The sequence below is a fragment of the Protopterus annectens genome, chromosome 13.part0 (genome assembly GCF_019279795.1).
Source record: "Protopterus annectens isolate FY-2018-M chromosome 13.part0, PAN1.0, whole genome shotgun sequence".
NCBI lineage: Eukaryota > Metazoa > Chordata > Ceratodontiformes > Protopteridae > Protopterus > Protopterus annectens.
This window is the reverse complement of record NC_056747.1, coordinates 466,447,635-466,459,908: the sequence shown is the minus strand read 5'-3', so window position 1 is coordinate 466,459,908 and position 12,274 is coordinate 466,447,635. Positions and strand designations below refer to the sequence as shown.

At 38.6% G+C, this 12,274-nt stretch overlaps 1 protein-coding gene across 1 annotated transcript in view; it reads left to right on the top strand.

Annotated features, from left to right (window-relative positions):
- LOC122787918 (unconventional myosin-Vb-like) overlaps positions 1-12,274 on the top strand; it is a gene marked incomplete at its 5' end in the record, with an annotated part of 1,807,467 nt that overhangs the window by 1,509,437 nt on the left and 285,756 nt on the right. Inside the window, one exon of the mRNA XM_044054844.1 lies at positions 11,048-11,199. Coding sequence (XP_043910779.1) covers positions 11,048-11,199 — 152 coding nt within the window. The remainder of the gene's footprint in view (positions 1-11,047; positions 11,200-12,274) is intronic.

The following is a 12,274-nucleotide window of genomic DNA, read 5'->3' as shown; positions in this document are numbered from 1 at the left end:
ATGTCACATGTCATCAAATAGCAAAATGGAATCCCAAATACAGGACTACAGGTGGTGTGGTCATATCTCTAAAACGGAAATATTTTATCAAATTTCTCAGGAAATAAATAAATCATGACTCTCAGTTACAGGATGCACTTGGATGACTTCTGATGTAAAGACATATCTGCTATTTTTATCTTCAAGTAAGTCATGTGTCACTGCATTAGTCTAAATTTGGGGAGTGGGTACAAGAATAAATTAGTGGTACAGCATGTCTCTGTTCCGGAAAATGTATAGGACTTTTGCTTCTGTTGTAGAACTCAGCAAGGCCATATACATGTACATGGACAATGTTCCACATTCCTCATCTTGAGCTGAAGTCAGTCATCTAAATGGAACTCCTGTATAATGCAATTTGCCACATTTGTTAATGTGAAATTTAAAGCACACGCATGTATACAGGTGCTCATAAAAATGCTGTCCCTGTAGGGTCTGTATCAGTCCGTCGAAACGGCTGACTATTGAACACCAGATGTTCGAACTGTGAAATTTGAGCACTGATTATCGCAAAGCTGTGGAACACTGAATTCTTTCCCAGGGAAAGAATTTGGTGGGCCGTTTCTGTGGCTTAGAGATTATCAGGACTGTGGTGGGAAGTTACGGGTCGGGTTCAGGTAAGTGTGCAATTGTGTGGACGGTAGGGTTAGGGCATGGGTTAGGTGAGTTAGGGCGTGGGTGAGGTGGGTGTGCGATAGTGACGGACTTTAAGGTTGCGGCGGTATAGGTGAGTTAGGGCGCGGGTCAGGTGAGTGTGCGATAGTGACAGACCTTAGTGTTAGGTTTGGGTTAAGGTAAGTGGATATATAGTAGTGTATGCACAATTTAGTGCAGTGTTAGATGTAGGATTTTAAGTGTTTGTGTGTGGATTGCTGTTTTTTTGGTGTGCTTCTGTTGTGTGTGTGTTTTTCTTGGAACAGCGATTTTTTTTTCCCTGGGAAAAAAATTGCTGTTCTAAGACTTCGATGTTTTTGTACTTCGTGGTTAGAAGTTCGAACTTCAGCCATTTCGGTGAATTGATATAGACCCGTACTTGCATACTGCACCTTATATGTATGACAGCATACCTATAAAACATTGACTTCCTTGGAAATACTATATAGAAAAAAATCTGCGTTTGTCACTTCCATTTTTAATTAGATCACTTGTCAGATACAAGTACCATGTGTGATTTTATGTAACATCTACAAAAATTATAATATTGGTAGCAATCATGACAAAGGGTCTGTAAGTTATACTTTGAACTGTCAGAAGGGTAAACAGACAGCCCTGCCATACTTAAACAATCAATAGCGATATATCAAAAATTTGGATGCATAGTGATGCATTCCAACTGCTGGGGTTTTTTGGATTACTGAGTTGTTTTTTCCTGCAACACCCACTCCCATCACCAGTTACACAGCATAGATTCATGGCATAACAGGTTCCAGAACTTCAGTATTGCACAGTTTTATCAAATGAATGTGAAAGTTGCCAGGTGCACTGCCAAATGCAACATTTTTCATATTTCTGAAGTGTGAAATATCTGAAGAAAAATCCTATTACCTCTTCAGTGTAATAAGTGATAACATTTTTGTAAAGGGCAATACAAATATTCAATAACAGATCATGCCTGTGTTTGTGTGTGTAGAATTACTGCCATTATATTCAATAACAGATCATGAGCCGCGGTGGTGCAGTGGTAGCATTGTTGCCTCACAGCAAGAGGTTCTCCCATTCGATTCTCGGCTGGAGTGCCTTCTGTGTGGAGTCTGCATGTCCTCCCTATGGTCAAGTGACGTTCGAAAGACATGCGTAGAATGGGTGTGCCTTCATTGAAGGTTGGATATCGAGCTGGCACCTCGACACCGTAAAAATCTACTGCCAATCGTTAGCGGACCAGAGTTCCGCTGTGGCGACCCCTAACCGGGAAAAGCTGAAAGAACAACAGCAACATATTCATTAACAGATCACGACTGAGTGTGTGTGTGTGTGTGTAGAATTATTGCCATTATGGTGTTGTGAAAGTGAATAGTACCTTCACCTTTCATATTCAGACTATTACTGCAGACAGTTGTTCATTTCACATTAGTTTCCACTTTACCTTATACTGTTTCAGCTACAGGGAGTCCTTACAGGTCATTATAAACAAATTGGTAGCATTTGTATAACCAGGAATAGTGTGAAGTACAGCTTTCTGAATGATCTATTGTAGGCATTATAAGTCTTCTAAACTGTGTGTATATTTTCTTGAAAAACATCAAAGGTGTCCTTCATTGGGTTATTAGTATCCAGCATCCTTTTGTAGCTTAATAAACAATATTTCTATTTTATATTACAATTCCATATTGCTTATATCAGGTTAGGGGATGTTACAGTTGTGTTCAAAGCAGGAATGCACCAAACTGGAGAAGCAATGTGACAGATTAACATAGCACAGTTATAAATAAGGGCACCTTTTCCCAGAAAGAATTTGTTCTGTATAGCTCTTGCCATTAACCAGCACTACAGTACATGTAAACAGTTTCAGGGAACATCTATAAAATTACATCACATGTTTATATGCATATGAATTTATATATGTCAATGTTTACCTCTTATAGCACTTAACCTCTCATACACAGGGAATTTTGAATCACAGCAAAATGTCACTCCAAATGCAAGAACAGTTCTGTACATTGTCTATAAATACAATTACATAAAAAAGTCTTGCCCATATGGTCTTTCTGAATGTTTGTAGTTTTACTTCCGGGTGAGTTCACAGTACTCAATCTGTGGCATATAAGCTCACACATACAGAGCAAAATGCTTGCAGAATCAAAGAATGATGCAGCTTTTTCATCTTATAAATCTATATCTATAATCCTTGTATTTCACACACCAAAAGCACACAAATTATCTCTTCCCATAAGCATCTTCTGTCCCCAGATGATGTCATTCATTTTGCAGAACCTTTCAGAGTTCATTAGTATTAATGTGCATGTATCTGCTCATGACAAGTTATTTTAAAAGTAAAACACTAATATTGTATCAAAATAAAATGTACTGAAATATCTTTAACATCAGGAGGAAGGTAGAAATATATGTATCGCCAATCACTTTTAAATGTTATTATTGTCACTTTCTATGAACAAGCTTCTCTCGCACAGTTATGCAGACTGAATTTTTTTCAGGTATGTGGCAATATATGTTTCTGCACAGTCCTCAACTGATTCATGAACATTTTCATTATATCTGTCTAAGTCAATTTCCTATAAATGCTGTCCAAGTAGCTCCCCTCTGAATCTGTCTACAAAACTCTTATTCAAAGCAAAATTTGTAATTTGGTACAACATTAATTCATTAGGGCAAGACATATTTCAGCCATCCTAGTTAAACAAAAAAAATGTTACAGTACTTGTTCAGTGTAGTATTGGTGGACACAGATCCTTGATGTCGGTGGTCAGCTGCAAAGTATTTGTTTTCCACTCACATTTTTCAACCGTACTAGTGACTTGTTTTTAACCAAATTTGAAAGAGAATTAGTATTATATTTAGCAAGATTTCTAAAGCTAGATTCAATGCCTCGTGTGCTTTTTTACTGGAAATAATAGAATGTACTGAGAGTGGGAATACCATTGAAAATTGGGTCCTTATTGAAATGTTGGGACTCCAAATGCTGGGTTCCGACATTCCAAGAAAAGACGGAAAATGCTGGTAAAGATGAATATTGAACATCACTCTTCTCCTTTCAGCTTGCTTTTTTTTGCAGCGGGACAATCTCTTCTGTAACCCCTCATTGTGGGGGAACCCCGTCTCACCTGGCAGACTTGTATATACTAACTTTGAAATTGCCATACCTCAGAGAAAATGAAATATTACAATAAATTTCAATCTCGAACTTGTATATACAAGCCCATATTTTCTGCCGTTCAAACTTCACATCTCGAGATTCATCAAAGTGGGTCTAAAGATTTCAAATAGTTACCCTGGAAATTTTTGTATTTTGGGTGAAATATTTACTGACATTCAAGAAGAGGGTTTGAAACAGTGTTTTAGTGTATTCCAAGCCTTTAACAAAATCAGCAATTTTCTTGGACTTTTTGTAGGCACTTGATATTATTTTTCTCCTATCATTCCCAAATATTTGGCATTTCTTAACATTTAACAAAGTACGTTGGTTCTAAAAGGAGGATAGTATTACCTTCTTCCAAGAGCTGATTTAAAAATAATGCTTTTCACAAGTTCTTATATCTGTAAGGATTTCCAGCTGAGTAAGCTGTAATCAAGTCCAAAATAATGTTAGGCTACATCTTTGAAGGTGGACTTCAGAAACTGTAGGATATTTTACCTTTCTGCTGATCACTTGTTCGGTTTCAGTTGGAATATATGCTCTGTTCTAGTTCCTGCACACTGCAAAACAGGTGGCACAATCTGAGAATGGAATAAAAGGCTACTAATAAAGGGATGTAGAGAACAAAGGATATGAAGCTGCATTATTTTGATTGATGAGCACTCATTCTTTTTGTCTTAGCCTAATGGTTTTCAGTGTGAGTCTTTGTAGGGCTAAATAAACACTTATGCTTGGACCCTCACCCCTTGTGATTAATACTCTGTTAGGTTCCATCTCTATTGTTTGACAGAAAATTGATAAATGTTCACTATGTACTTGACAATGAATATTCCCTTTACCATTAGGGTTTCTTAGATTAATCTTCATAGAGGTAAAACGTTGAGGAAAAACAACCCTTTAAAGTAGATGTGCCAAGGATATTGATATAATTTATATCATTAAGATTCTGGATTGTCAATGAATTTACTCTTGAATGAGTTTTCCTTGTTTTGTTATACTAGCAATACATCTATGGGTTTTCTGTCGCAATTTTGAAACCTCGAGTCCACAGTATTGAAAGACCAAAATGCTGAAGAACACAATTTCTAAAAATCTTAAATACTAAATCCCCCTGCTAGTTTGAATCCAGGAATGAGTGCTGACATGGGTCCTGGGGGGCACATCTGGGACTTCAATATTGTGGTCTTTAGTATTTTGGTCTTTTGATATTGTGGTCTCAAGATTATGGGTTTCAAGACGGTGGGCTTCAAGACTGAGATAGTAAACCACATCTATGATATAAGGAAAAACTTTTTGTTCATGATTTAAACTGCTTTATAAGAAATAATTCTCAGAATGTGATGAAACAAGCTTGTATGAATGAATTTAATTCCCTGTAGCTATAGCTTTGTGTTGTTCCATGGAAAGAACACTAGTAGTATTAATAATAATAATACACTTCATAGGAGTATAGAAGGTTGCTAGCCTAATGGCCATAGATCCTTTTTAAGCCTAACCATTCATGTGTCCTGTCATTTTTTTCCTTCTTTACCCCTTCATACAACCCAACAGATGATGGCTGTTGAGACTGTCACGTGAGTACTGATGCCAAGGCCCTCCTTCAGCGCCAGGTATAGCTTGCAAAACTGACACAAGAACAGACCTTGTAGTATAGGTTGTAGTCTGGCACTCCTGCCAGTGTAATTGATATCCAGGTCTGTGCAGGTGCTAAACTAGTCCTGAGGTTGTGAAGGCTGAAGCCTCTACTCATGTTCCTCCTCACTTAAAGATAATGGACTATGGAAGGCCCTTCTTGTCCCTCCTTGGGGATGGAATCTAGGCTGCTGATAACACCCAGTCCTCAGACGGTTGATCAGAAGCTGTGCCATGTCTGCCTTCCTGATCTCAGGAGGAAAGCTGAGTCATCTAGTCACATGTCGGAAGAGCTCAGGACTGAGCATGTCTCTCCTAAGACATCCCCCAGGCCTTTTTGGAATGGGCATCCCCATTTGAGGAGTTTCTTAAGTAATCTTGTGCTGTTGTCTGTTACTTAGGGCCTAGACATTAAGTTTTTGATTGTGCAATGGGAGTTGAGACACTAATATAGAAACAGATCCAAAGGGCTGCTTATAAGTGTCACCTTCGTTTAGTGCACATTTGCACACAGACAGCCATTCACATAATGACAGAAGCATGTTTGTTGCCTGATCAGCTTCAGTTAAGCCCATAAATTAGGTCCCACCTTCTGGTAATGGCATGTATTTCACCACCACACATCAAACTAATGCAGGATGCTGTCAGGGCCATAAATGCGAAGTCAGGCAGTAAAGTTCAATCTCAGTATATCAAAGCAATTCTGGGAGGAAAAGCATGGATGCAGAAGAGCTTCACATAAAGCATATATGTTCTGTGTATCAGTAGTTTGATGGCACACCTCATTTTATCCTGGATGGATTATCTGCCTGCTAGGAAGAAGTCTTAGCACCCAAGCTTCTTGGCACAGTGTGTCCTTTTGGGGGAAGGACTGTCATACTCTCCATAGTTTCCACAACTAGCATTTTCCCATTTCTGTTCTTTGGTATGCATAGACAAAGGTGAATTTGGGGCAAGTAATGTTGTTTTATGTTTGCCATTGCTGGTAAGGATTGAAATATAGATACAGAAGAAGATGCACATCAGCTTTCTGCAAGTGTATAGACCCTCTGGAGAGAGCATGAGGTGAGCACTATAATGTACTCAGTACTCCAGTTAGAAGAGTCATTTCTCTGCAAAGACGATGAAACTTTCCCAGCACAAGTCACCCAAGTTGTTAGGACTACTTACATTGCAAATAATACCCCTCAGCTTTTTGCTTAAAAATTTTAGACAAATTTGAAAGTAATGGGAGGGGGGAAGAGGCGTAAAATCAAGGATAACATTAAAATATTACTAATTTGCATAAAAAGGTAAACAGAACATGTTTTGGATCAACATGCAGTTTCTGGCCAGTTACATGTATGAAACTCTTAATGCCTGGCATTACTGACTAATGGTAAACATCAGTAATTTACCAGAAAATTAAACATTTTATGAGGGATGGGGCAAAACTATAAGGAAAACTCAGACGCACACTGTAAAATCAGGGACATTTCATAGGTAAGTTGAAAGGAGTTCATCTGTCACCCAGAGGCATAAGCTGTGGCGCAAGAAGTAAGGTGTTTCATATCTGGGTACAGAATACATCAGACGGGGTGCTACAAGTCAATGGAAAGACACTGCAAATGTAGTAGTAGCTAGTGTGTCTTTCGTACTTGTAACATATATGTTCTCATTACCCTTAACCACTTGTGTAAAAAGCTATTTACAAACCTTCCTTTATCACCATGTAATGAGAAATTATTCCAGAACTGATTCAAAGATGTACAGTAACACATAGGTATTTAAGAATATAGGAAAGCTAAAAAGCTTGACTCCACTAGAAAGGAATTATGTTGCTTCCAAGGTATTACACCTTGAAGCATAACATAAACTAGGATTCAGTTTTGGCCTGAAACTTTTGGCTTATAAAAACAGATATTTATATTGTCCATAGCAGATGAGGATCCCAAGCTAAGGATAGAAGATTTATTGACCATAAAGGTAATATTAAAAAAGAAATCCACTCAAGACCTCAGCAGTGCCTGGGTTGGGATATTGGAGAGCCCAGAACAGATGTGGATGCAGCTGAAGAGCTATAGTTCTGTGTGCTGGATTCGGTCAGGAAGACCTGGCAGAACACAATAATCTCCTACAGTGTGATCCTGTTTCTTTCTTTGTCACATGATTGATGATTGGGGAGACAGAACCACTGAATATAACTAGGTACATTTCTTAAACGGGAGCAATACTTTTACTTAGTTTTCTTACTTTTACAAAGGTCATCCTCATGCTTGGATACTCAACTTTGTCATCTAAGTTTACTAATTTTGTAGTAGCTTTGATAAAATATATATATATGTATATATATATATATATATATATATATATATATATATATATATAATATATATATAGGTGTTAAGGTGAAATGGCAGTGGAGTTTTTAACCAGATTGTTTAATGAAATCTTAGAAAGTGAGAGGATGCCTGAGGAATGGAGAAAGTGTTTTGGTACCGACTTTTAAGAATAAGGGTGATGTGTAGAACTGTAGTAAGTATAGAGGGATTAAATTGATCAGCCACAGCATGAAGTTATGGGAAAGAGTAGTGGAAGCTAGGTTAAGAAGGGACATGACTATTAGTAATCAGCAGTATGGTTTCATGCCAGGAAAGAGCACTACAGATGCGATGTTTGCTCTGAGAGTGTTGATGGAGAAGTACAGAAGGAGTTGCATTGTGTTTTTGTAGACATATGGCAGGGTGCCTAGAGAGGAGTCGTGGTATTCTGTGAGGAAGTCAGGAGTGTCAGAGAAGTATGTGAGAGTGGTACATGATATGTATGAGGGTAGTGTGACAGCGGTGAGGTCTGCAGTGGGAGTGACGGATGCATTTAAGGTGGAGGTGGGGTTACATCAAGGATCAGCTCTGAGCCCTTTCTTATTTGCAATGGTGATGGACAGGTTGACAGACGAGATCAGACAGGAGTCCCTGTGGACTATGATGTTTGCAGATGACATTGTGATCTGTAGTGAGAGTAGGGAACCGGTAGAAGAGACCCTGGAGACATGGAGATATGCTCTAGAGAGAAGAGGAATGAAGGTCAGCAGGACTAAGACAGAATGTGTGTGTGAAAGGGAGGGAGGATAGAGGAATGGTGAGGATGCAAGGAGTAGAGGTGGCGAAGGTGGATGAGTTTAAATACTTGGGATCAATAGTTCAGAGTAATGGTGAGTGTGGAAGAGTGGTGAAGAAGAGAGTACAGGCAGGATGGAGTGGGTGGAGAAGAGTTTCAGGAGTGATTTGTGACAGACGAGTACCAGTAAGAGTGAAAGGTAAGGTCTAAAAGAGGGGTAGTGAGACCAGCTATGTTTTATGGGTCGGAGACAGTGGCATTGACAAAAAGGCAGGAGTTTGAGCTGGATGTGGCAGAGTTAAAGATGTTAAGATTTGCACTGGGTGTGATGAGGGTGGACAGGATTAGGAATAAGTATATTAGAGGGTCAGCCCAAGTTGGAAGGTTTGGAGACAAAGCCAGAGAGGCACGATTATGTTGGTTTGGACATGTGCTGAGGCGGGATGCTGAGTATATTGGAAAAAAGATGCTAAGGATAAAGCTATCAGGTAACAGGAAAAGAGGAAGGCCTAAGATAAGGTTTATGATGTGGTGAAGAGAGGACATGCAGGTGGTTGGTGTGACAGAGCAAGATGCAGAGGACAGGAAGAAATGGAAACAGATGATCCACTGTGGCGACCCCTAACAGGAACAGCCGAAAGAAGATGATGTACACACACACACACACACACACACACACACACACACACAAATAAATATATATATTTATATATATAGATATATAAATACACACACACACACACATATATATATATATATATATATATATATATATATATATATATATATATATATATATATATATATATATATATAGCAAGAGGTACATGGGGGGTGTAGGGTTGGTTTTGGCAAGCAAATGGGTTTTCATTTAGTTTTAATAAAGGGAAAACTTCCCAATACACTGCACAATAGTATTACAGTTTATATGTTTCTGCACTAAATGCGTTTCAGTGAGACAGGCTATAAGGGACAGCAACACTGGGCAGATGTTATTTGGAAGTTGGCATCTGATCAGTGGTAGGAAAGCTGTTTTACATAGAGTTTAGTACTGCTACTTCTTCAGACTACCTCGTGTAGCACACAGTTCAGCAACTGCTTTTATAAAGTACCTTCATGACCTAGGGGCAGGAGGCTGTTGCCTGCAGAATCAGGTGCCAAACACACTTTGCATAGATCCACTGAGACTTGTAGTCACTTTTTCAGAAATGACATGGAAACAATTTAGGCACTTATGTGTTTGATAGTATCATACCTTAGAACAATGTATCTCTTTATTGTTTTACTATTTTTATATTTTGCCATATGATTCTGAAATTAATAATTGTGTAATTCTGCAGATTCTGATGGTTTGCTTTAATTTATTGGAAACAGGCTAGTGGCTATTTCCTTGTATTAGCTTCCCAGCAGACTATGGTGATATGCTTATGTCAGTAGTGTCAGACACATTGAATTACGATGCCATTATACCTGTTTGGTTAAAGCATATTTAATGGTATTAACACTACTTGTGTGTGTGCACATTTTAAAATCAATTGGCTTCTTCAGTAATGCTCTGGAAACAGCACTGCACCTGTTTTTTTTTTTACTTTCACTGTAGTGAGATTCATTGTTGTTGATTTAAAATGCTATCAATATAGTGTGGTATATTTTCTTTCTTCATAACACAGTTTGAGTCTCTGGTTGGTTGGATCAAATGTATAACATAAAGAACATGGTCTTAATGTGAATGTCCCTAATCCTATGCCTGTGAGCATTAAAGTACATTTCTCATGTTATATGCCTGTAGAATATCTGGAAGACATGTTCCTTATTTGATCTTGCTGCAATGACCATTATTGCTTGTTGCTTCAGGTGTCTAGTGAATGAAGCCTCAAACATTTTTTCTCATGGTTATCTTAGAAAAACTACTCGTAGTAATATTGTAATAGTACCATACACATGATGCTGAAGTAATTTGAGTTCTCATTTTCTTCAATTTATATGTAATTTTAGTGAAACTGTGCTTTCTAATATGAGTTTTGTCTAGCACATACCAGCCACTCAAGGGAAAAATAAAACTTATTGCTGTGATCTCACTCGTGTCACAAGCAGAATCTTTTTTGCAGCATATAATTTCTTAACCTAATGATCCAGGCTTGCTAACGTAGACCTGAAAAATATCTATGTTTGGCCTTTGCCTAGCTCCTTCTATACATTTACTGCATTGTAGTATAATTATTGTTATAGTATGTTCAAATGAATAAAAATGTTATTACATTTAGGTAGTAAACTAAAAATGCCATTAGACTGCAAACACGACTCTTGCATTCAGCTGAGATGTATGCATATGTGAACTAACATTTGTCATTGTGAAACTCAATTCCTAGAAACTGAATAAATGAGACCCTCATCCCCCAAAAAAGTTTTTTTAAAGTTAACAAGCTAGGTACTCTAACATTGCTGTATTTTATGATCTTCCTCTTTCAGAGCTGAATCCTGAAAGTGTTTCAGGGCTGCTTCCTGGTTTGCCAGCTTATATTCTGTTCATGTGTTTCCGATACGCAGATCACACCAATGACCAGCAGAAAGTCTCATCACTCTTCGCATCCACAATAGATGCCATTAAGAAAGTGATCAAGGTATGGCAGATTTCTTCATGTGCTTGGGAGTGGGCAAGTACTGATGAAGGGAGTGTTTCGCAATAAAGGTGTCTAATAGGTGACAAACATAATTCTGCAGATGGCAAAACTGGCTCTGTGGCACAGGGGACAGATTTCTGAATGCATTCTAGTTCACTAGGGTTTTACTAGCTGCCTCAGCACTGGAGGTGCCAGGTAGGTAGGGGGAAAAGTGAAGAGGCATGGCCAGCTTGCCACTTCTCTGGAGTAAAGGGGTTATGTGCCCTCGTGCACACACTGAGTGTGCTAACTTCATGATGGAGATGGGAAAGCTCACCATTTATACCTCTGAGGATGGGGCAGAGAAGTCTGGAGGAAATGTCCCTCTCATTAATGAAGGGATGCCCGGTGCTTTTCATCCCATTGCATGCCACTCCCCTACTCTTTACTGGGTATGTGCAGTAAGGATCGGGAGAATTAAAAATGAAACTAAGTCGCAAACCACCCCCAGTGGCTGCCTGTATGATGGTCCCTTTTGGATGATCCCCCCCCCATCCTGATGATGGGGAGCAAATGGGTCACTTGACGGTGGGGGAACTAATGACTGACAGAGAGGCAACGAGTCCAAAAAAAAATGAGAAGAAAACAAATACTCTGCAGTTGTCCCTCAGAAGGGAACCAGAGCCTGAAATACTAATTCAAGACACTGATATGACATTCACATAGTTATAGCTATACAGTCCTGAAATACTAATTCAAGACACTGATATGACATCCACATAGTTATAGCTATACAGTCACAGATAATCTCCTAAGTGATGCTTTAGTGATTTGTGGTACATGAACCTTGGCTCTAGATTGTCACTTCTGAAGTGACACCCTGACCCTATGTGTAAAAATGGGGAAAAAGGGGTTGCGGATGGATGGATGGATAGATGTATTTTTCAGCATTGCAAGAGTCTGTCTGCTCAAGATTTCAGCCTGAACTAAAATGTTACATTTTGTTGTTTTGCAGTCTTTACATTGTAAAATGGTGATTTTTCTATATTTCAACATTTAAATTACATTTTAGATTGCAATTTGCATTGATACAAAT